General features: G+C 28.9%; 5 protein-coding genes across 5 annotated transcripts; 1 reads left to right on the forward strand and 4 right to left on the reverse strand.

The window, feature by feature from the left end:
• Positions 1 to 977: 977 nt before the first annotated feature.
• Positions 978 to 1,325, reverse strand: OCT59_002542 (uncharacterized protein; the record flags this gene model as incomplete). The annotated part of the gene is made up of 1 exon (XM_066144588.1): positions 978 to 1,325. The coding sequence occupies one exon, from the start codon at positions 1,323 to 1,325 to the stop codon at positions 978 to 980; it is 348 nt and encodes a 115-aa protein (XP_065995741.1).
• A 3,710-nt stretch (positions 1,326 to 5,035) lies between these two features.
• OCT59_002543 (uncharacterized protein) lies at positions 5,036 to 5,629 on the forward strand (the record flags this gene model as incomplete). The annotated part of the gene is made up of 3 exons (XM_066144589.1): positions 5,036 to 5,356; positions 5,433 to 5,503; positions 5,602 to 5,629. The coding sequence occupies 3 exons, from the start codon at positions 5,036 to 5,038 to the stop codon at positions 5,627 to 5,629; spliced, it is 420 nt and encodes a 139-aa protein (XP_065995742.1).
• A 1,521-nt stretch (positions 5,630 to 7,150) lies between these two features.
• Positions 7,151 to 8,487, reverse strand: OCT59_002544 (uncharacterized protein; the record flags this gene model as incomplete). Its single annotated transcript, XM_066144590.1, has 3 exons — positions 7,151 to 7,405; positions 7,540 to 8,372; positions 8,454 to 8,487. 3 exons carry the CDS (start codon positions 8,485 to 8,487, stop codon positions 7,151 to 7,153), a joined length of 1,122 nt encoding a protein of 373 aa, XP_065995743.1.
• Positions 8,488 to 11,158: 2,671 nt separating this feature from the next.
• OCT59_002545 (uncharacterized protein) lies at positions 11,159 to 11,680 on the reverse strand (the record flags this gene model as incomplete). The annotated part of the gene is made up of 1 exon (XM_066144591.1): positions 11,159 to 11,680. One exon carries the CDS (start codon positions 11,678 to 11,680, stop codon positions 11,159 to 11,161), a length of 522 nt encoding a protein of 173 aa, XP_065995744.1.
• A 3,652-nt stretch (positions 11,681 to 15,332) lies between these two features.
• OCT59_002546 (uncharacterized protein) lies at positions 15,333 to 17,732 on the reverse strand (the record flags this gene model as incomplete). The annotated part of the gene is made up of 7 exons (XM_066144592.1): positions 15,333 to 15,698; positions 15,771 to 15,968; positions 16,050 to 16,322; positions 16,415 to 16,743; positions 16,822 to 16,956; positions 17,015 to 17,515; positions 17,609 to 17,732. 7 exons carry the CDS (start codon positions 17,730 to 17,732, stop codon positions 15,333 to 15,335), a joined length of 1,926 nt encoding a protein of 641 aa, XP_065995745.1.
• Positions 17,733 to 25,707: the final 7,975 nt, after the last annotated feature.

A 25,707-nucleotide genomic window follows, 5' to 3' on the forward strand; every position in this document is an offset into this window, starting at 1 on the left:
TCTTTTTACGATCACTAGGTACTGAGAAATCTAGCAAAATGTTAAATGGCGCAGTAAACGTAAATAAAGAAATATTATAATGCTGATGTTTAACATTTTGTTGAATAACTCGTCAGCCAGTGATCGGAAAAGGATAAAACTTCGGTATAATGGTTGCCCATTGAAGATGATAGGACACAGACCCGAGATTAGTCTCATAAGAGGCAATGGGTGGTCTGGCCGTAAACACTTGCAAAGGAAAAGGATAAAACTACCACCATTCGATTCGTCTCAGTGAGACGATTCTAACAAGCTATGATATATCTTTGTACGATTATTAGATGCCAAGTTATTTAATATATTCTTTATATAACTGTGATTATAAACGGTTCTTTTTAATATAAGATTTTTGAGGATAGGTGTGATAGTGACTATAGATAGTTTGTGACTATATAGGATAGATTTTAATAATAAAGTGTTTTGAACATTCAACTGGTGTGACTATATAGTAGAATGTGACTATAACGGGAGTGACTATAGAGGAAGTTAACTGTATATGTAATATATAGTAATTTATTTATTAAAAAGTTTTTTTTGCAATTAACTTACTATATAGCAGTTCAATTTTAATGAATTTTTTTTTGTTTTGTAAAGCATAAAGAGGTCTACAAAACAAAAAAAAGTTTATTGTATTATAATATATATATATATATAAAGAGTCAGGAAAGCTATTATAAATGTCTCCACCGATTTCTTTTAACACTATTTTTATGAATTTTAGTTGAGATTTGGTCGCTGTTTCAGGGAGATTGAACTTTTTTTGAAAGGTCATTATCCATAATAAAATCCATGAAAATTTATCATCGATTGTTGTTTTTTCTTCCTTTTGATATGATTTAAAATCTGGTGGTGAATAATTTTCAAAAGTATCAGCAAAAGTTCTATCATCTGACTCATTGCCATCAGAAGAAGAAGAAGTATCGGTATATTGTTCATAATCAGATAGAATTGCTCAAATCTTCTGTTCCTGAATGTTTGAGCATAATTTGTGAGTGATTTGCGTAGCTTCTTGTACGGTTTCGAGGTAAAAAAATATATTCGTTTTTGTTGTATTCTGAAGTTGTCGAATTATCTTTTTCATTTAATGGAATTGTTGTCAAATCTTCTTCAAAAGGAGTTATTACCAAAATTTCTTCATTTAATGGAAATATCAAAATATCTTCATTTATCAGATTTTCTTCTAATGAAGTTATTGTTGAATCCTCTTCTTGATTAATTAGTAACAATGAAGCCAAACTACTATTAAGATTCGAGTCAGTTGTATTTTCTGCGGCTTCACGAAGCATTTTAGTTCGTAATATAACCAGTTTTCCATTACATTTGTCATAATAACAAGGGACTTTGGTTCTTTTTTTGCTAAACCTTCTAGAAGATAGTCAGTTTGCTATCCTTTCTGAACCCATAATTTGATTAATTGATCTTTTTCTAGTTGTGTTTTATAAAATTTGATAAAGAATCGGTTATAATTAATATGTACTTTAAAATTTAACGAAATTTTAACAAATGAAGTCAATTTTTCTCTTGAAATTAAAATTTTATGAAATTTTTTTTTTTAATTTAAAAATTTTGGTTATATTTGATCCATTAGTAATTAATTTAATAAAAGTTTAATATCGAGATTTTGATTAATTAAATTTTCAATCATAAGAATTTTTTTAATTTGAAAATTTTGGTTAAATTTGATCTGTTAGTAATTAATTTGATAAAAGTTTAATTTTGAGATTTCGATTAATTAAATTTTCAATCATGAATTTTTTTTAATTTGAAAATTTCGGTTAAATTTGATCCGTTAGTAATTGATTTAATAAAAGTTTAATTTTGAGATTTCGATTAATTAAATTTTCAATCATGAGAATTTTTTTTTTTAATTTAAAAATTTCGGTTAAATTTGATCCGTTAGTAATTGATTTGATAAAAGTAATAAAAGTCTAATTTCGATTAAACTTTTTTTAACGATTAATTAACTTTTAAATCAAATTTTGGTTTTATTTTTATCAAATAGACTTTTTCTCAGAAAGCTTATTTTGAATTTTAAATTTTATAAAGCTCCATCAATTGAATTTTTTTTGCAAAAATAATTTTATTTTTTCGATAAATAATTCTCGTAATTTTTATAAAATCTGCTTATAAAGCTCCATCAATCAAATTTTTTTCGCAAAAATAATTTTATTTTTTCAATAAACAATTCTCGTAATTTTTATAAAACCTGCAATACATTTTTATATTGATCGTTAAACGTAACTTTTATATAAATCGAACAATATTTTTCGTCATTTTGAAAGAAAGTTCTACTTTATTTACTAATTTTACTATTCTTCTGTTTATTAAAATTTACTATAAAGAATGAAACGATCTGGAAAAAAGTGTCAAAAAAAATTTGTCAAGAGTCTCACAAACAAACTTCAGCACAGGAATCTGCAAGTTCCGATTCTCCCAAATAAACGTCAATATTGAAATAACAAGAATCTGCAGCTTCCGACTCTACCAAAACCCAAAAGTAAACGTCGAAACAACAGGAATCCATATCTTCTGGTTTTACCAGAACCCAAAAGCAAGCGTCAAAACAACAAGAATCTGCAGCTTCTGGCTCTACCAGAATCCAAAAGTAAGCGATGAAACAGCAAGAATCTGCAGCTTCTGGCTCTACCAAAATCTAAAAGCAAACGTCGAAATAGCAAGAATTCGCAGCTTCTGGCTTTACCAAATTCCAAAAGCAAACGTTAATACCAGAAACTTCAGAAGATACACAAATCGAAATGCTAAAAATTGGCAAAAAAAATGGCGCGAAAAGCAGTGGCTATTTTTGGCTATTTTTGGCTATTTTTGGCTGTTTTTGGCTGTTTTTGGCTGTTTTTGGCTATTTGTGAATTAACCTATACTATTTGTAAATAGTTTATATAAATTTGCGAATAGTTTATGCAATTCTAGCCATTTTTTTTGCCTGTTTTTGGTTATTTAACGTGTGATAATGGGCCATTTCGTTTAGTGGTACCATCCAGCTTGTACTAACAAAGCAGGATAGTACCACCAATTTGTAATATAACTGTACAAAGAGAACTAACTCTATTTACACGTACTTAACCTTATAGGAGTAATATCCATCATCATAATAACGCCAGCATGCACCAAATTATTATACATCAGGAATTTAAATACGGCATAATATTCCGTAAGTTTACAAATTTTTGTAAAATTACGTACATTTACGGCATAATATTCTGTAGATTTATGGATTTCCATAAATCTACGTAATTTTACGATTGAAATATTCCGAAATAATACGTGATCGTAAATGTTTTGAAGCATTACGGTTAAAATATTCCGTAATAATACGTGATCGAAAATGTTCTGAAGCATTACGATCAAAATATTCCGTAGAATTACGATATCGTAAATGTTTCGAAGTATTATAATCGAAATATTCCGTAATAATATGTGATCGTAAATGTTCTGAAGCATTACGATCAAAATATTCTGAAATAATTCATGATCGTAAATATTCTGAAGCATTACGGTCAAAATATTCCGTAATAATACGTGATCGCAAATGTTTTGAAACATTACGATCAAAATATTCTGTAATAATACATGATCGTAAATGTTCTGAAGCATTATGATCAATATATTCCAAAATAATTTGTGATCATAAATGTTCTGAAGCATTACGGTCAAAATATTCCGTAATAATACGTGATTGAAAACAGTACAGTCAAAATATTCCATAATAATACGTGATCGTAAATGTTCCAAAGCATTACGATCAAAATATTCTGTAAAATTACGATATCATAAATGTTCTGAAGCATTATGATCGAAATATTCTGAAATAATTTGTGATCGTAAATGTTCCAAAGCATTACTATCAAAATATTCTGTAATAATACGTGATCACAAATGTTTCAAAGCATTACGATCAAAATATTCCGTAATAATACGTGATCAAAAATGTTCTGAAATATTACGATCGAAATATTCCGTAGAATTACAATATCGTAAATGTTCGAAGTATTACGGTCAAAATATTCTGTAATAATACGTGATCGTAAATGTTCTGAAATATTACGATCGAAATATTCTGTAGAATTATGATATCGCAATTGTTCTGAAGTATTACTATCAAAATATTCCGTAATAATACGTGATCAAAAATGTTTCAAAACATTACGATCGAAGTATTCTATAATAATACGTGATCGTAAATGTTCTGAAGTATTACAATCGAAATATTCTGTAATAATACGTGATTGAAAATGTTCCAAAGCATTACGGTCAAAATATTCTGTAGAATTACGATATCGCAATTATTCTGAAGTATTATGATCGAAATATTCTATAATAATGCGTGATCAAAAATGTTCTGAAGCATTATGGTCGAAATATTCCGTAATAATACGTGATGTAATAAAGATTATCATATTTGTACTTGATGAACTTTACGCAATAGATAATGGTACATCATGTATAAAACTTATTAAATGTTATATTAAATTTATTAAAATGTATAAAACATCAAAAAAAGAAAAATTTAATGAAAGTGAATTGAAAAGTTTTGAGGTAATTAATTAATTTCAATTTAAGTATTAATAATGATAATTTTTTCTTATTAATTTTATAATTAATTTTGCAGTATGAAATAATTGATTGAACACAAAATTTTGTAAAATTGTTTAAAAACTTCTCTCCTAGCAATCTTCAATTACCAAAACTTCACATGTGGCGGTATCACACTATTCATACAATCAAACGTTATGGATCACTTAATGGGTTAGCTACTAATACTTATGAGACTTTACATAAAAATTGGGTTAAAAATCCATATAGAATGACCAATAAAAAAAATGTACTTGATCAAATATTAAAAACAGTAAGTTTTAACTAGTTTAAATTTTGTTTTATAATTAAAAAAAATATTTTTACTTATTATATTTTAATTTAGATTCGCCGATAAGAAATAATAACTAATGTAAAAAAAACACATGTTTCAAAATTAGAAACTATGAAATCATTATTATGGAAATTGCCGATTAGTGATCTACAAGCTCTTCGGGAAAAACTTGAACATGAAAATAGTGTAGATGAACTATGTATTGAAGGAATGCATCACCTAATTAATTATTTAGATGCTTATTTGGATGATAAATCCAATGTTACTGAATGTGAAGATATTTATTTAAAAATTTATGCTACAGGAGTATTGTCAAATAATGAAATTATTTATGCTACTAGTAAATTTCACAATAATGCAAAATTTAGTGATATCGCAATAGCAATGGATAATGTTGATTATTTAACTGATGATGGATTGTGTTATGGTAAAGTAAGTTTATTTAATATTGCTTTAATATTAAAAATAATCTTTAATTTTAATAATTTAACATTTTTTAATTATTTAGATATTAATGATAGCTGAAATTTTATTTCTTCCTAATTATTATCCTATTTTTCCTATTGTATTAGTGCATTGGTATGATTATTATTCAAAATGACATCCATTAAAATATGGATGTCCTCATATGAAATTAGTAAATCAATATGATATAATACATTTTAATTCTATTGCAGGTTTAATACATATGATAAAGAAATTTGATCATGAAAATGAATTTTTTGTAAACAAATTTCAATTTTAAAATAAATATATTAATTGTAAAATAATAATATAATAAATTTAAAGATAAAATTTATATAAAATTTTTAAAATTAAAATTCAAGAAATACTTAAGGATTTTTTATATAAGAATCCTTAAGGATCTATAAATTTATAGAATCCTTAAGGATATTTTACAAGTCAATAAGGATTTTTAAAGAATCCTTAAAATCACAGATCCTTAGGGATTCTGAAGCAATCTATAGAATCCTTAAGGATCCACGCCCTAAAAAATTTACTGATGTATATGTTTATTTAAAAGGTTTTATATATAATAAAGAGTTTTATTTAAAAAAAAAAAAATTTAAAAGTCACATGATTCTATCCTGCTTTAACAGTTCTCCAAAAAAAGAAAATTTTCTTCTCATAAAAATAAAGGATTTTAGTTTTACAAGTATTCTTAAAAAGAAAATCTTTGCACTGATCATATAATTCTAGCTGATATTGCCAGGTTTAGCACTTTATCATGTAACATTACTTAAAATCTAAAAAAGGAATTTTGCTTTCACAAAAAATAGGGTAATTTTAGTTTCACGAATATTCCAAAAAAGGAAATTTTTATGCTAATCAAATAATTCTGGTCAGAATTAAAAATATTGCCTCTGTTGTAAAGCAACAAGTCACAATTAGTTATTAATAAAATATGATCTTTAAAAGATAGTGTATAATGCAAATTCTATATTGTTCAAGATCCTAATAGATCATTGTTAATATGAATTAATATTACTATGTATTTGTTAGTAATTAATAAAGAACATATAATATATTTTATTATTACTATGTATTTGTTAGTAATTAATAAAGAACATATAATATATTTTATTATTACTATGTATTTGTTAGTAATTAATAAAGAACATATAATATATTTTATTATTACTATGTATTTGTTAGTAATTAATAAAGAACATATAATATATTTTATTATTACTATGTATTTGTTAGTAATTAATAAAGAATATATAATATATTTTATTATTACTATGTATTTGTTAGTAATTAATAAAGAACATATAATATTAATCACCAGACAAATCCAGTTACACCAATTTACTAATTGTTAAAATTCTGTGTAACATTAATCGTTAAACTTCATTCAATATTAACTTATTCAAACATAATGTTACGTCATGATTTTATCACAGAAAATCAACTTCTGACTTCCATTTTAGGTATTAAATTCATTTTTTTGAACATTAACTAATTAAAATAGAAATTCAAAATATTCGAGACTTTTTTTGTTATTTTGGTCTTTTTTCTCAAGATCCTTTTTAATTTCAAGCTGTTAAATATCAACAATAGCCAAAATATATGTAAAAAGATGTGCCAGTTACGTTTATTTATCTTATAAAATTAGTTTACACACTAGATTTTTTTTTATATATGTAAAAACACTTTTTGTAATAGAAATGCACTTTTTCAATATTACAGCCTGACTTTATTGCTTTGAAAAAAAAATATTACCTATTTACTTTTCTTTTTATGCCTAATATTATTATTCCAATACCTTTTAACACGCTGGATATTCCATTCTTGTGATAGTTTACTTAAGACTTCATTAATTTCAGTTTCTGTGGGTATTGTTTCCTTTTGTAACAAGCAACTTAAGATTTGTTTTTCTTCTTCAGTTGTTATAATTCTAATTCTTTGGCGTTTTGGTTGAGACTCATTTTGATTGTCTAATTCAATACTCACTCTTTTTAAATTACCTTTAACTGACTGAAGAACTTGTTCGTTAGATTGAATGGGCATACACCAGATGATTGATTCCCATTATTTTTTGGCACAGTATTCTTTCTTGGTTTTTTATTTTTTAATAAATCAGAAATTTTAGTTTTCATTACTGACAATACCCTTTTTCCTTTAGTATTAATTGCCTCAGTTTTTATTACTTCTTGCCGAAAAATTTCTTTGATTCTCTTTAATCCATCCATATATGCTTGGTTTATTTTTATTAATCCTTCTTGATTCAATTGGGGTGGAGAGTTTTTCTTGAAAAGATCATGATTAATAGAATTATCCATTTCGAATGCTTCTAATAAATCATGCACTAATTTCCATAATGGTTCAATACGATTATTTGTGTTGCGATCCTTGTGTTGATATGAGTAAGTACCCAAAAATTCATTTAATAATGTATCTATTCGATTTCTTTCCTCTTGAGTTGCTTTAATTTGTAACTCTAAGTTTTCTTGATTACACGAATTTCCAGTAATATTCTGTTTAATATAAGCAACACCATGAGTTTCTAACGCTTCGTCAAAAGCAGGATAATGTCCTTCTCTTGCTAAATTTATAGAAGCACAAAGATGAAGTTTTTTTTCTAACAGTGGATATTTTTCTAAATTCGCAAGAAAATGTGTAACAGAAGTAGCATAATTGCTTTTTCTCGCGGCAGGAAAAAGTGGAGCAAAAGCTGCTAATCCAAATTTTTGTAATTCATAATTTCCACAGTGTATTCCGGTAAGATGAGTTTTCCATATTGCAAACCATTCATAATATAAGTACCATATTCTTAAGCATATTTTCTCATTTGCAGGACAAGATAATATTTCTTCGATTTTAATCTTACTTTTTTGTAAGTATATATTAATGGCTGCTCCAACTGCAACCCAGATTAGTTCTAAAACCCTTCTTGTAGATCGACAGTCAATAACAGCTGCAAATTTATCCAAAAATTTCACACCTAAAGTCGTAGTCAAATCATATATTCCGTAACTTGAAAATAATCACTAGTCGAAAAAAGACCATTCGGCCTAAATTTGACCAGGTTGAATATAGGTCGAATGATGATGTAACATATGTCAAATTGAGGTCGAATTTTTGGGCGCATTTAGGGTGCCAATCGTCTCAAATTCGGAAAGAAAATTCGGCCATCACTACACTACCATTCGACCTAAATTTGACTAGGTTGAATTTAGGTTGAATTTAGGTCTAATAGTGGCGTCAAATTGAGTTCGGATGATTATTCGACACAAAATTTTGTCTCAATATTTATTTATTAATTTAGTTCAATTTCAAATTTATTAATTTATTAAAACACTTAAATATACAGTACATGTATATTAGCATCTATCTAATGTATAAATAAAATAATTATACATAATTTCACAATCACATGATCGCATTTTGAAAAGAACGAATGTTAAAAGTCGTCTTACTATAACTAAAGAAAAAAAATAAAGTCCAAGTCCGATCTGAAATAAAAATTCGGAAAAACAAAACTTTAAAAAAAAAGTTTCAAAACGAACCGTTTTGAAACTTACTAATCGATCCTATCATCCGGGATAAGGAAGCCGAAACTACAAAATAAAATAATAAAAAAATTTTTTAAAAAAGTTTTTAAGTGAAAACTTACCAATTCGATCCGGGAAGTGCGAAACTGTTGATTTCTACAAATTATAAGATAAAAAAAATCAATAAAAAAAATCAAAATTAATAATAAAAAAAAAAACTTACCAATTCAAAGACGTTGATCTACACGTTCTACTAAAGAAATCTACCGAAGCTGAAGAAAATTCCAAGAAAACGTCTTACAAAAGTAAGAGATAGAGAAATGGCGGGAAATAACGAAAGAGGAGAGGGAAGGTGAGAGGGAAGAGAGAAAGAAAGCCCCGAAGTTCCTACAAAATAAAGAAATAGAAACGTTAATACAGTATAACGTTTCTTTTTTTTAAAAAAAAGAACTACTAAGATTCGTAATACTTACAAATCTTAGTTCTTTTTCGTTCTTCAGAAGCCCACCAAAACCTATAAAAAAAGAATAAGAACGGTTAGTAACCGTTCATAATAATTAGAATAAAAAAAAAGAAAAAAAAACTAAGATTCGTAATACGGAATACTTACGAATCTTAGTTTTTTCCGTTCTTCATTCTTCGGAAACTCACCCAAACGGACGAACCTATAAAAAAAAAGAAAGGAACGGTTAGTAAACCGTTCCAAAATAATAAAAAAAAACAAAAATTAAGATTCGTACTCGTATTTACGAATCTTGGTTTCAGAAGCCAACTGAACCTATAAAAATAAAAGAAAACAAACGGTTAGAAACCGTTCATAATATTAAAAAAAAACCTAAGATTCGTAACGAACCTTAGTTCTCCTTTTCCCGATCCTCGGAAGCTCACAATATATAAAAAAAAGAAAGAATGGTTAGTAAACCATTCGTAATAATCAAAAATAAAAAAAAAGATTAAAGATTCGTACTTACGAATCTTTGGGTTTTCGTTCTTCAGAAGCCCACCCGATCCTAAAAAAAGAAAAAAACGGTTATTAGTAACCGTTTATATATTAAAAAAAAAACAAAAAAAATTAAACCAAGATTCGTACTTACTTACGAATCTTAGTTTCTTGGTTTTCCGTTCTTCGGAAGCCCACTCGATCCTAAAAAATAGAAAAGAACGGTTATTAGTAACCGTTCATAATATTTTTTTAAAAAAATAAAAAAAAATCCAAGATTCTTACGAATCTTTGGAATTTTCCCATTCTTCGGAACACGGAAGCCCACCCGAATGGCCGAACCTAAAAAAAAAGTAAAAAAAGAACGGTTAGTAACCGTTCATATTAAATTAAAAAAAAATAATAAACCAAGTTTCGTACTTACGAAACTTGGTTTTTCCATACTTCGGAAGCCCACCCGAACGGCCGAATCTAAAAAAAAGTAATAAAAGAACGGTTAGTAACCGTTCATACTAAATTAAAAAAAAATAAATAAATAAACCAAGTTTCGTATTTACGAAACTTGGTTTCCATACTTCGGAAGCCCACCCGAACGGCCGAATCTAAAAAAAAAGTAATAAAAGAACGGTTAGTAACCTTTCATATACTAAATTAAAAAAAATAAACAAATAAACCAAGCTTCGTACTTACGAAACTTGGTTTTTCCATACTTCGGAAGCCCACCCGAACGGCTGAATCTAAAAAAAAAGTAATAAAAGAACGGTTAGTAACTGTTTATACTAAATTAAAAAAATAAATAAATAAACCAAGTTTCGTACTTACGAAACTTGGTTTTTCCATACTTTGGAAGCCCATCCGAGCCTTTTAAATGGGCGTCTTGAATCTAAAAAAGAAAAAAACAAAACGTTAGTGAAACGTTTTGTTAAAAAAAGTAAAAATTTGAAGGTATATGTATACCTTCGAAAGAGATAAGTGACGAAAGGAAAGGGGAAAGGGTAAGGAAGGGAAAAGCGAAGGAAGGGAAAGGAGAACGAAGGGAGGGAAAGGGGAAGAAGAGAAACTGGGACGAAGGAAAAGGGGAACGAAGGAAGGGAAAGGGCGAGTAGGGAAAGAAGAAAATTAAAAAAATTTAAAAAAGGATCATCCTTTTTTAAACTTTTATTTTAATACACGTATCGCATAACGCATAACGTTTGATTAACATAATTCAACTAGGTTGAATATATGTCTAATCGTAGATCTTTACTAGTTGAAGTCAAATTTTATTAATTCTAGTCGAATATAGGCCAAATTGTATTAAGGCCGAATATTCTTTTTTCGACTAGTGAATGTAACCAAGGCGCTCATCATATCCTTTGAGGTGTGCCACTGACCAAGAATAGGCCGTATATTTTCTGATTTATTGCGGCATTTAATTAATCGTCTAAATATCGCCTCATCTGCACAAATATCTAGAAAATCATTCTCCTCTAAAGAAAAATCTCTTCTATATATTTCCATAGCACGTAAGATTTCGTTATCATCATTTAGGGATCCACTTGGTTCTAGTATGACTACGTTTAGAGGTGGAAGATTACAGCCGAATTCTGTTTGCCTTAATATTTCTGAATTTATTGCTGTAAGATCAATCTTATTGTATTCTAGTTCTTGTCTTTCATTGTACTGGAATGCCAGCAAACTTATAAAAATTTCATTTATTTTGAAAATAATATCGCGCATTTTTTGTGATATTTCAAAGATTTGTGTATCAATATTTAGATCACGTATTGGTTCTGGTTTTTTAACAATAACTTCCGGTAATGAAAACTGAAACACCATTCTTAGCGTAGCATGTGATGTACCTCAAGTTACCACTGGTCAAAATTGGTGCTATTGGGTACATATCGGGTACCTGATATGTGTATAATATATGTAATATATGTGTATGATATTTAACAATACTACACATATCGGGTACCTGATATGTGTAGTATAAATGTAGAAAATCGGTGACACATCATGTAAACATCATATACACATCTTACACATATCGGGTAGTCAAATATCAGTGACATATCTTATAGATATCATACATTTAACACACATATATCGGGTAGTAAAATATCAGTGATATATATTATAGATATCATACATTTAATACACACATATCGGGTAGTAAAATATCAGTGACATATCTTATAGATATCATACATTTAATACACACATATCGGGTAGTAAAATATCAGTGATATATATTATAGATATCATACATTTAACACACATATATCGGGTAGTAAAATATGTAAAATATTGGTAATATATATTTTTATTGTATACGTTTGACAATTTCATATTAAAACTAATAGATTTATATCTCTTTTTTATTTTAATTTGGGCTAAATGAAATTCAATTTTATTAAAATTTATAAATTTATTTACATAAAAGCAATAATACAAATCTTACACTATCTGCTACGTAAAATCAAATAAAGTTGAACATAATTATACTATGTAATATGTTAAGTTCTACTGAAAGTAGCAATGATAATAAAATTACCTCTTTGCTTGTTTTGTTATATCTGTTTATTATTTAAAAGAAATATCAGTGAAAATATTAGTAAGTATATTAATTAATAGGAGAAAATAAAATAGAAATGTTAATAAAAACGTTAGTGGTAAATATAGAAAATATTAGTAAAAATGTTAGTAGGAAGAAAGAAAAGTTAGTAAAATAGAAAATGTTAATAGGAGAATGTTAATAAAAACATGTTAGTAGTATTTAATATTAATAGAAAATGTTAAGTGGTAGAAAACATTAGTGAGAAAAAAGAAAAAAAGTATTAGAACGTCAATAGAAAATGTATATATAAAAAGAAAAAAACAAGCATAATGAAAATATACCTTTATGTTTATTTCTAAATATAAAAATAAAAAAAAAATATATTAATATTATTTCATAATAACTAAGTAACGAGTTTGTTTTAAATAAAAAGTTTAAGAGAAAGGGCTTTTACGAAAGAAAAAAAAAATAAACAAAGTGCGAAATATAAATACCGAAATCATGTGATCAATCGCCTGATTACAATAACAAATTCTGATTGGGCCATGGATTTTAACCAGATTATTATAATTAATAAAAAAAATGCATTTATACTATTTATACTAGAATTACACTGCAAGTTAAACTCTTTATCGCTTTAAATAATACAAAACCCTACTTAAATATACCAATTAGTCACAAATCGGGTACTTATTGGTAGCCTATTTGTCACCTATCATGCATACCAGTCAACATGGTAAATCACTGATTTTTCATAATATCAAATAATAAATATTTATTTAGAAACTCCAAGAACCTACAAAAAGAAAAAAAAGTAATGTTACTAAGGAAAAAAAATAAACGTGAAACTCCCCTTTCCCATTTACCTTTCACTAAAGTCCAGTTCGTATAATTCGTCCGGCGTTCCTACAATAAAAGAAAAAAATGTAACATTAGTAATGTTACTAAAAGAAGTAAATTTCTCTTCCATTAATACCTTCACTCAAAAGTCCGGTTCGTAATTTCATCTGGCTTTCCTACAAAAAGAAAAAAGAAACATTAGAAACGTTTCTTATTTAACACACATGACACACTACACCCACCCAACTTACATCAAGTGTAAGTCCACTTTCTAAGAGTCTGGCATCCTAGTCCTACAAAAAAACAAAGAAAGAAACGTTAGTACGTTTCTTTAATATTCAAAAAACCAATTCCCCTCCCCTATTCCTAACATTATCCAAGTCCGGATTCGTTTTCAAGAGTCCAGCGCCCTACCCTACAAAAAAATAAAGAAAGCAACGTAAGTACGTTTCTTTATATAATATTAAAAAAACATTTCCCCCTCTTCCCATTCCTTACATTATCCAAGTCCGGGTTCGCTTTCAAGAGTCTAGCGTCCTAGTTCTATAAAAAAAATTAAGAAAGAAACGTTAAAAACGTTTCTTTAATATTAACCCTTTCTCTTTCCTTACACACATTCCAAGTCCAGGTTCGTTTTCAAGAGTCCGGCATCCTAGTTCTATAAAAAAAAAGAAAGAAACATTAAAAACGTTTCTTAATTACAGTAAAACACATAATCCCAGTCTCCTTCTCCCACATTACCTTTATTGGTTCGACGGTTCGTCCTGGTCTTCAAGGTCCGGCATTCTACAAAAAATAGGAGTCCGACCTACAAAAAAAAAATAAAAAATGAAATATTTTTTTTTTAAGTATTGATTTTTATTAGATTATCAACGATTAATAAATGATTGGATCCTAACTGAAACTTCAGGTAATTTTGCGAAACTCTAGTTTTGGCAAGCAATCCTAGATCGAATATTACACGGATGACTGGATTGACCAGATTGATCAGATAATCTGGTCAAATCCTATTTTTTTTTATTTTTTTTTTTTAAAAAAAAAATATTTTTTATTCTCCTTCGGTCTTCCCCTTTGGAATTCGGCTTAAACAGCTTAGGACGTTCGTTTTTCTAAGGGAACACCTCCCTGGAACTGGATTTCGGCTTGAAGGTAAGTTAGGAGGAGGGAATTTTGTTTCTTTTTTGTTTTTATTTATTTATTTATTTTTCTAACGTTTCTCTTTATTCTTTTTTGTAGACTTCGGCTTCTTGGATTATTTGGGATATTGGGTAAGTGTGTGGGGGTGGGTTCTTTTGGAATTTACTTTGAAGAACACTGGTCGAAATAGTCCAAATCGGCTAGAAATCAGATGTCCGATTTTAGGCCGAATTTGGTGATAAAGATGGCCGATTTATTAATTTAGGCAAAGTTCCGATTGGCAGGCCGATCGAAGCCGATCAGAATATCCAAATTGTATCTGAATTGCTTAGTATTTTTGATCCGAATTGTTTAAAAAAATATATTCATAAATTTACCGAATTGCAGTGAATTTATTCTGAATTATGATAAATTTTGATAAATTGCGATAAATTTTAATCTGAATTGCAGTAAATTTTATTCTGAATTGCAGTAAATTTTAATCTGAATTGCAGTAAATTTTCTATTCTGAATTGCGGTAAATTTTTTATTCTGAATTGCGGTAAATTTTATTCTGAATTGCAGTAAATTTTCTATTCTGAATTGCGGTAAATTTTATTCTGAATTGCGGTAAATTTATTCTGAATTGCGGTAAAAATTTAATAAATTGCGGTTAATTTATTCTGAATTGCGGTAAAAATTTAATGAATTGCGGTTAATTTTATTCTGAATTGCGTCTGAATTGCAGTAAATTTTATTCTGAATTATGGTATATTTGCAGTAAATTTTATTCTGAATTGCGGTAAATTTGCAGTAAATTTATTTCGAATTGTAATTAATTTTTTTCTGAATTAAGACAAATTTATTTTGAATTATGGAAAATTCTAATACTAATAATTTGGAATATTAATTACATATATATATAGATTTTTGACGAAAAAAAGAAAGTTTTCTACCAAATTAATTCAGATTCGTTCATTGCGCATCATCCATATGTAAATTAGAATCTGAATTATTATGATTGTCGCCGACCGTTGATTTTGATGGGTTTTCTTCTCCTTCCTTGTTATGGTCTTCATTATTTTCGGTGGTGTTGCCAGTTGCTGGTGTTGTCCCTTTACTAACTTCTTCTTCTTCTTCATCATATTCAGTGATTAAACCCTGATCGATATTAGTATCGAATATTAAATCTTGTTGTTGTATGATATAAAACCATTCGGGAGCATTCGACAGATGTGGTCGGTCGTATTTTTGTACCTCGTTGTCGTATCTACGTTCGCGTATTAATTTCGACTTATTTGACGAGTATACATCGAGTACATTTCGTAGCAAATTTTTAAGCTGAAGAAACAATAAAATATAAAAATTAAATCCAGCGATTCGTCTGAAAAATCAAGATTCAGAAGTTCTAACCTCATCAGATCTCCACGAATAGTCGTAAATAGCGATTATGGACTTTGTTGGGTCTTCTTCGTCTGTCTCGCTTATTTCTGGAGAATGAAATAAGCGATTGGATAACATCTTTAGTAATCTACGCTTATCATATTTTGTTATCCGTTCATCGTCAAAACTATATAATCTCTTTGCCGCCTTAATTCGGCGGATTTTCTTCTAAAATACGTTATAATTTGAATAAAATTCAATACATAATCAGAATAAAATTCAGCATAATAATTATAAATCATTACTAACGTCATGTACTCGATTGTTTGAGTGCACCCGGTGTTTATTTTCGTCAGCTTTTCCCCTATCCATTAATCTTTGATGAGAACGACGAGACTTGTGGAGACAACCCAACCATTTTGTAAGTTGCTTATTCGAAGCGGGAAAACACGGAGCAAGGGCTGAACGCAATTCAAGGACTAGCTTACGACGAATCTTGAGATTTTTCGCGCTATTGAACGTTTCATTGTAATCTAGTCCTCGAGTTTCATCGATGGTTTTCAAAATAGACTTCATTTCAGCCTAAATATAACAATCAAATAATGATAACTGGTACTTAATTACTCAATACTGCAATTTTAAATAACTGAATCAGACAAATAAAATTAATATACCCTAGCTTCTTTTTCGTCGTACTCATCATTATTGTTAGAACCAGACCGTTCTTCCTCCGATTCTTCCTCGTATCGCTCAGACTTTTTTGTCTTAATTCTTTTTTGACGTTTTGCCAGCTGTTCGAGATCCGTCTGTTTATGAATGGCTTTAGGCAGACGGATTCTCAAATACCTGTTTAAGCTTTTGCGTAGATCGTCATTCTCGTCTGCAAAGGCCTCGTTTATTCGAGTCAAAAAACGATTTTCGTCGAATAATCGGTTATTTTCGCATTGAAGCTTTGCATTCTCTACTTGTACTTCTTCAATTTGTTTCTTTAATTTTAGATTTTCTAAATAAAGAATTTTATTAATAGTAATATTTTTTTACAAATAATTCTGAATTTATACGAATGAAGTCAAAATCGTACCTGCTTCTAAATCAGTATCGTCATCATCGATCATTTTTTCATTACCTTGATCGTCTTTAACCACTAATACGAATTTTTGTGGAATTCGAATATTCCCATATCGTTTTTTCATTTCCGATAACAACTCTTGTTGATCTATAAAAATTATTAATTATCGTACATGTCAATCAGCAATTTTCCAAAATTCAATTACCTTTAGGAATATTTGGCGGTTCAATTTCTATAACCTCATCGTCAGACTCTTCTTGAGTCGGCTTAGTCGACTTTGCAGATTTGAGGATCGACTTGATGGGTGACGATTTGCTAGTTGACTTATTGGTTTTATCAATCGTCTCATTCGGATTACTTTCTTCTTCTGTTCTTTTCCATTGACGATTAGATCCTTCGTCAGGTGTTTCTTCTTGAAACCTTTGCTGCTTTTGTTTGTTTGACTTGGTGAGTGACGATTTGCTAGTCAACTTATTGGTTTTGTCACTCGTCTCATTCGGATCACTTTCTTCTTCCGCTCTTTCCCGTTGACGATTAGATCCTTTGCTCAGTGTTTCTTCTTGAAACCTTTGCTGCTTTTGTTTGTTTGACTTGGTGGGTGACGATTTGCTAGTCGACTTATTGGTTTTGTCACTCGTCTCATTCAGATTACTTTCTTCTTCCGTTCTTCCCCGTTGACGATTAGATCCTTTGTCAGGTGTTTCTTCTTGAAACCTTTGCTGCTTTTATTTGTTTGACTTGGTGGGTGACGATTTGCTAGTCGACTTATTGGTCTTGTCACTCGTCTCATTCAGATTACTTTCTTCTTCCGTTCTTCTCCGTTGACGATTAGATCTTTTGTCAGGTGTTTCTTCTTGAAACATCTGTTGCTTTTGTTTGTTATTTTTTTTATTGTTTTTTTTATTATTGCTATTATTTGACATTTTATATTCACTCAATATTCGTTTAAAAAATCGAAGCGGGTTCAATATCGTCATATCGTCCTATTTATAAATTTAAAAATCATCAATTAATTAATAAGAAAATCGTTAGCGTTCTACTGCGTTGATTTCTCGATTGAAAAATCAACTATAAATCATAATTAAAAAAGATAAATCAATTAATTAATAAGAAAATCGTTAGCGTCCTGCGTTGATTTCTCGATTGAAAAATCAATTATAAATCATAATTAAAAAAGACAAATAAATTAAAATTACGAAAATCGTTAGCATTCTACTGCGTTGATTTCTCGATTGAAAAATCAACTATAAATCATAATTAAAAAAAACAAATCAATTAATTAAAATTAAGAAAATCATTAGGGCAGTGACATTTATTACGTAATATTTTAGGGGGTGGGAGGGTATTTAAAGGTCATATAACATATAAGTGTAACGTAAGATTTTTCATATTACATGGGGGTGGGGGAGTATGGGCTTATAGTAAATGGATATTACGTAATAAATGTCACTGCCCTTAGCGTCCTATTGCGTTGATTTCTCGATTGAAAAATCAACTATAAATCATAATTAAAAAATCAAATCAATTAATTAAAATTAAGAAAATCGTTAGCGTCCTACTGCGTTGAATTCTTGATTGGAAAATCAACTATAAATCATAATTAAAAAAAACAAATCAATTAATTAAAATTAAGAAAATCGTTAGCGTCCTACTGCATTGATTTCTCGATTGAAAAATCAACTATAAATCATAATTAAAAAAGACAAATCAATTAATTAATAAGAAAATCGTTAGCGTCCTGCGTTGATTTCTCGATTGAAAAATCAATTATAAATCATAATTAAAAAAGACAAATAAATTAAAATTACGAAAATCGTTAGCATTCTACTGCGTTAAAATTTGATATACTTTAATGCGGCAAGTTATACTTTGTCGAAATTTGCAGTAAAATCAAAAATATATTGTTATTATAGCAATACCACTTCGATTAATACAAAATTGTTACTTTTCAACTTTCACTAAAATTTACAGTTTCTTTTGATAAGGTTTGTTTGGCATCCGAAAATGATAAAGGGATGATAAAGTGATTATCTTGTAAATAAAAGTTATTTTAAAATAAAATAAGCTTTTTATTTTAAAAATAAGCTTTTTATTGTAAAATAAGCTTAAATCATATTGCAATTTTTAAAAGTATATTAATTAGAAAATTCACAAATTTATTATATAAAATTGCCAAATTTGCGAAAAAAAATATTAAATCCTAAAAAATTATTGAAATAATCATAGAAGCCAGGATTACATTAATTATACATACAAATTATACAAATTTTGTGTTATTCCAAATTTTATAAAAATCGGCCTTTTTACAAATTTGGATTTTGCCAAACTTATTAAACTTATTCAAATACTAAACAAATAAGCAGAAAAAGGTCAGTCTCTAGTATACTTGACGATCTTGATGATGAAGAATCACCTTCAAATCAGCCATCTTCTACTCGTAGAAATAGATCAATTTCTGGTATAATAAACGAAGAAATAGTATCTTCTGCTAGACCAACAAGTAATAAAAGAAAACTAGTAGTTTGTAATTGTCCTGATTGTGATGGCAACTTGGTGGATTCTCGCACAAAAGAAATTCACGATTCTAGACATCATGAATACCAAGATTCGCAAGGTACAATTTCGTCTCAAGTTCGTCAACTTGAAATAGGTGAAACATCAATACCCGCTTCAGCTGGACGAATGATTGACGAATCTATTAGACAAGAATCGGAAAAATCAGATAACAGTAATCAAGATGATGTTGATGATGAACATCAAGATGTCGAATTTAACTTCTTACCTCGACAACGTGCAAGAAAGTATACAAATCGTCCAGAAATTTTAGAAGATCCAGAAGATTCATCATCATCCGAATATACTACAGAGGAAGATATCTACAGTGATACATTGTCTATAGGCAGTGAATCAGATAATGATCCAATTTCTGGAATTTCTGAAATTTTTGAAGACTATTCACCACCTAGTTATGAACCATTTCAAAACCCACCATATTTAGAATCGAATTATGATCGATTTTTATGGATTTTACTTTGGATAATGAACTTTTAAACAAGATTCAATATCGCAGAGACAGCTACTGAGACTCTAATAAAATTTATGAAATTGGCCCTGTGCGAGTTCAGTAGTGACGATTTTAATGATTTCCCAGATTCGCTTTACTTAACAAGAAAGAAGCTTGGATTAAATGACCAATTTCATAGTTTTGTACCTTGTCCGAAATGTCACAAATTGTATAAAAAAGAGGAAGTGGTAGATTTCAAACAAGAGGACAATCCTGCTATAATGAAATGTCAACACATAGAATTTTCCAATTCTTCAGTTCGCAGATCACGTCTTTGCAATACGGCATTGTCTGAAAAAATTAGCGCATCGACAAATCGAACAATAATACGACCTAATTTAATGTATCCATTTGCTGAAATCAATCAACAACTTGCCACTATGTTTTGTCGGCCTGGGTTTGAAAATTCTCTCCGACATTGGGCTAATCGGTCGAATTTTGATAATATTTTAACCGATATATATGATGGGCAAGTGTGGAAGAATTTTAAAGAATCGGACAATGAAGATTTGCCAAATTTTTTCAGAAGCGAAGTGGCCGATTCTCATCTTGGCTTGATGCTGAATCTTGATTGATTTCAGCCATATGATAGTACCATTTATAGTATCGGTGTCATATACGCCGCTATATGCAATTTGCCACGTGATATCTGATTTAGACGTGAAAATTTATTGACTCTTGGCATTTTACCTGGACCAAAGGAGGTCAGCCTACATAAAGTGAACCACTATTTAGCACCAATAGTTAACGAATTGGAAACACTCTGGGCTGGATTAACACTAAATCGTACTTATGAATGCGAAAATGGAAAGAGAGTTCGTGGCGCTTTAATCTTAGTATCATGTGACATTCCCGCCGCAAGAAAAATTTGCGGTCATGTTTCTGCCTTAGTTTCATGTCACAGGTGTGAGAAAAAAGCAAATTATGAAAATGGGCAGCATAATTTTGCTGGAATGGATGATGTAGGGTATTCTGCTCGAGATTTGAATGAGCACTGGCAAAACGCATTAGGTTGGCGAAGATGCAACTCAGACGCTGCTAGAAAGCGCTTCGTCAAAGAAACTGGCGTTAGATGGTCTGAATTGTTGCATCTATCATATTTCGACCCTATTAGATTTATTACAGTCGATCCAATGCATTGCTTATTTCTGGGCATTGCGAAGTGGATAGTAAAACGAATTTGGATCGATGGGGGTATTTTGATACCAAATTCTTTGAACAAAATTCAGAAAAAGATGGACGAGTTTCAGATACCATCCGATTTGGTCGAATTCCAGAAAAAATTCATAGTGGAGAGGGATTCACCAATTTTACGGCCGATCAGTGGCGAATATTCTTTACAATTTATTCAACTGTATCACTTTAGGAACACCTTTCAGACGTAGATAGAAGAATCCTGAATCATTTTGTCAGAGTTTGTTCGATTTTGGTAAATCGGATTCTAGAATCTAATTTGGTGGATGAAGCCCATAGAAGTCTTATCGAAATAGTCAAGCTCATTGAGAATCACCACGGCAGAGATAAGATCACACCGAATCTTCATCTTTCTCTGCATTTGCGTGATTGCTCATCTGATTATGGACCATTATATGCGTTCTGGTGTTTCTCTTTCGAACGTATGAACGGTATTTTAGGTAAATATCCGTTAACGATTTTTTAACGATTTTAACAATTTCAATATTAGCTTATAATTTATTGATTTCGCACTTTTAGGTTCGTTACCAAACAGCAACAGGAAAATTGAGTCTGAACTTATGCGTCGATTAATGTTTGATAAACAAATCAAAAATATCATAAGTTCAGGTATCGAAGTAAAAGGTCTTGAATTGCTAAACAGTCAGCGTACTATCGGGTCCCTTTCAGTTACTGATGAATTTTCGTTAGATGAGATGCATCGATTTTGGCTGAATTCACAAAATATTAAAGATTCACAGATTTCTGGCAAAGAAGGCTTCCCAGGTGAATTTCTTAAGCTGGTATCTCATAATATACTACTTTCAAGTGAAATGTTAAATTTAATGGTCGAATATTACAATGTGACTTACGAATCATTTGGATTTCAGAGGCCTCTTGTAGAAGGTTTAGATAACGATATAATAATTAGGGTCAAAATTAACTAATTCAGAAGGTGTCGGATTAGTTCAGAAGTCTTTGGATCGTCATTATCGTTAAGACATGTAAAAAGTTTGTACGTCTTAGCGAAATTTATTACGGATGATGAAGATGTCGACACCTACCCAGGTCAAATTCAGTATTATTTTACTCACGTAGTAGACTTTCCGGATGGTCCCGTCGAACATTTTCTAGCATACGTTCGTTGATATAAACACACAAATTCAACCAATATTCGATACTATTTCAGCAGTGATGAAATTTGTAATGTTGAGTTGTGGAATACCGAATTTTATCCAATAAGTCATGATTGTATAATACCTGTGCATCATATTTTAGGTAGATTTGTACCAGTAAGTTACCAAATCTCAAACCGGCAAAATGCAAGAGAGTATTTAGCCGTAAATCCAATTAGTAGAAAATACCAATTATAAACTTATAAGTTTTAGACATAAATTTATAATAAATTGAGTAATTGACTATAAATTTGGTGTTGATTTTTCCGAATTTCTGAATTTTAATGACAAATCATGTTTTTCAAAAGTTAATTTTGATGACTTTTTTTGTATCAATCAGCCGTCAATCAAATATAATGATTTTTTGCCGAATTTTTATTGAATTTTTATTGAATTTTTATTGAATTATCAATTTTCCATAAATCGGAAGTACATATTTGAATATTGGGTAAATTTTAGGTTGATTTATCATTTTGTCTGATTTTTTTTTGATTTCAACCAGCATCAATCAGCCGTCAATTAAATATGATGATTTTTTTGCCAAATTTTTATCAAATTTTTATCAAATTTTTATTGAATTGTTAATTTTCCATAAATCTGAAGTATCATATTTGAATATTGGGTAAATTTTAGGTTGATTTGCCATTTTGTCCAATTTTTTTTTTGATTTCAACCAGCATCAATCAGCCGTCAATCAAATATAATGATTTTTTGCCAAATTTTTATTGAATATTTATTGAATTTTTATTGAATTGTCAATTTTCCATAAATCAGAAGTACATATTTGAATATTGGGCAAATTTTAGGTTGATTTGACATTTTGTCAGATTTTTTTTTGATTTCAACCAGCATCAATCAGCCGTCAATCAAATATAATGATTTTTTGCCAAATTTTTATTGAATTTTTATCAAATTTTTATTGAATTGTCAATTTTCCATAAATCAGAAGTACATATTTGAATATTGGGCAAATTTTAGGTTGATTTGCCATTTGTCTGATTTTTTTTTGATTTCAACTAGCATCAATCAGCCGTCAATCAAATATGATGATTTTTTTCTGGATTTTCATTAAATTGTCCAATTGGCATCAATCAGATGTGCCAATTTGTAATGTCAGTCGATTTTGGTCTGATTTTTAGCTGATTTTCCATATGTCCGATTTTTTTGATTTTAACCAGTGGCATGAATTATATATTAAATTAACGTCATGGAGAATGTTGGCATTTTTATACTTTTTTTATGATATTTTAGAACATATAACACAGTTGAGTAAGTTTTTCCAAAAATGAAATTTAAGATTTTCCGATATAGATTTAATGATACAAGCCATGATTAATTCTATTCAAAAAGAGTATTTAATGGAAGATCAGTCACAAAAATTCGGATATAATGTTCAAAGATTTATCGATGAAACTAATCCATTTGGAAATAATTCAGTTGAATACATGGGTCATAACCTTTCCTTTACTGAGCAAGATTATGATGAATTCTTAATGGACGTATATAGCTATTCAACAAGTATTCTTTCTGAATTGCAACAACGATTCCCTAATAGATCGTTATTTACTTCTATGAAAATATTAAATCCACAAGAATGGCCAAAAAACTCTCAAGATTTACTATTTTTTGGAGATGATGAATTAGAAAATTTATTAGAGTATTATGAACATCTGAATATTCATGATAATGTATGTTCAAAGCTCACCACTCTTTGATGTTAATAAATGTAGGCAAGAATGGGCGGGATTTAAATTAGTCGTTAGCAATAATCTTTCTTCTAAAGATATAGATATAATTCTTCCTCTATTAATTCAAGATTATAATGATACATTTCCAAATATCATCAAATTAATTCAATTGGTATATTGTATTCCCTTTTCAAGTGTAGAATGTGAATGTGGTTTTAGTAGACAAAATCAAATTAAAACTAAAAGCAGAAACTCCTTGACAACAGATACCTTAGACAGGTTGATGTGTATCTCTTTAGAAGGGCTGGAGAGTTCAAAATTTAACTATAATCGTGCATATACCATTTGGAGTAATCAAAGAGACATATTGGCGTTGAGAAATAATTCATAGTTTCTATTAACCAAATAATGAATAAAAGAGTAATAGATTGTTGTTAACAATTCACCATAAAATTTGTTTAATGTACCCACTTATAGTGACAACAGTATGTCTAAACTTTTTTTCTTTAGTAATAAATATTTTTCGGTATAGTACATTGTCATGAAACTTTAAATTTTGCTGTTTTTTATTGCTTTAATTATTTGGCTTAGAAGTTAAAAAAATATAAATAAAATTTCCGGCATTGTCAAAATTTACTGGAAATCTGTTGTGTTACGTCCGAAAAAATTCTGAGTTTAAATAATTTTACCAGATTTATTGAAAACTAATCGGAAAATCTGGCAAAATTTCAATAGATTTTGTGCTCTGAACTGTATATAATAAAAAAGTATTTTATTAAATAAATATGACTCATATTGCATAAATTAGTGTTTCGATCCGTTGCCGGGTTCAACCGGATAAACCCGGATAATTTTTTTTTTTAGGTATCTGGATAATTACGGTTTTTACCCGGATAAATATCCGGATAAAAAATGGTCGGATTGACCCGAAATCCGGATAAAAAATAAAAAAAAATTTTTTAAAAATTTAAATCATAACATTTCATATATTTTCAGATGAGTTAAAATATTATATATGATTACTTTAAATATTTTTTTTATTGTTTTAATTATTCGTTAACCACAAGGAAAAATTTTAAGTTATGTCACAAGATTTGTCACATAATTTGAATTTAATATATTAAATTCGCGGCATTTATTATTGATTTGTTTTCAGATATAATGTGTTCTGTGGGTGGTGTTATTCCATGCTTAACAACAGATCCATCATATTTATAACTTTTTGTACATTTTCTCCATTATCTGATATAAACTGACAATATGCACGTATTTCTCCATTTTCACTTTGTTTTCTAACAAAATATTCCCATACCCAACTCACTTTTGTTTGTGGTTTAGTCATTGTAGTAGTTAGTTTAAAGGGATTTGGATTATTTGATATTTGACTTGTTAATTCAAGTATAGTTAACTTATTTTACTAGCACTTATCATCCTTTATTTTCCAAGTGTCCTAGATAATTTTTAGGTCATCCTCTTTTTAGTATTAGAGTAATTTCTGTAACTTCATCACTGGACTCTTCATTTTCACTTAGAGTAATATAATCTTGAACGTTACTGTTTTCCATAATTTTATGAATTATTTTCCACTATTCAAAAATATGTTTCAAGTGAAATTACAAAAAAATCCAAGAAAATGATTACAGTATTTATTTATTTTGGTTAGGGCTTAGGACTACATTAACTAACTGTACTTAAATTTATAAATAAAAAAATAAATGCTATAAATAAATTTTTATATCAATCCCACGAAATTTAATTGTCATAAATTTAATAAATGCCACGAATTTAGTAGTTAATT

Source organism: Rhizophagus irregularis, chromosome 10 (assembly GCF_026210795.1).
Source record: "Rhizophagus irregularis chromosome 10, complete sequence".
In the NCBI taxonomy this organism is placed as follows: domain Eukaryota; kingdom Fungi; phylum Glomeromycota; class Glomeromycetes; order Glomerales; family Glomeraceae; genus Rhizophagus; species Rhizophagus irregularis.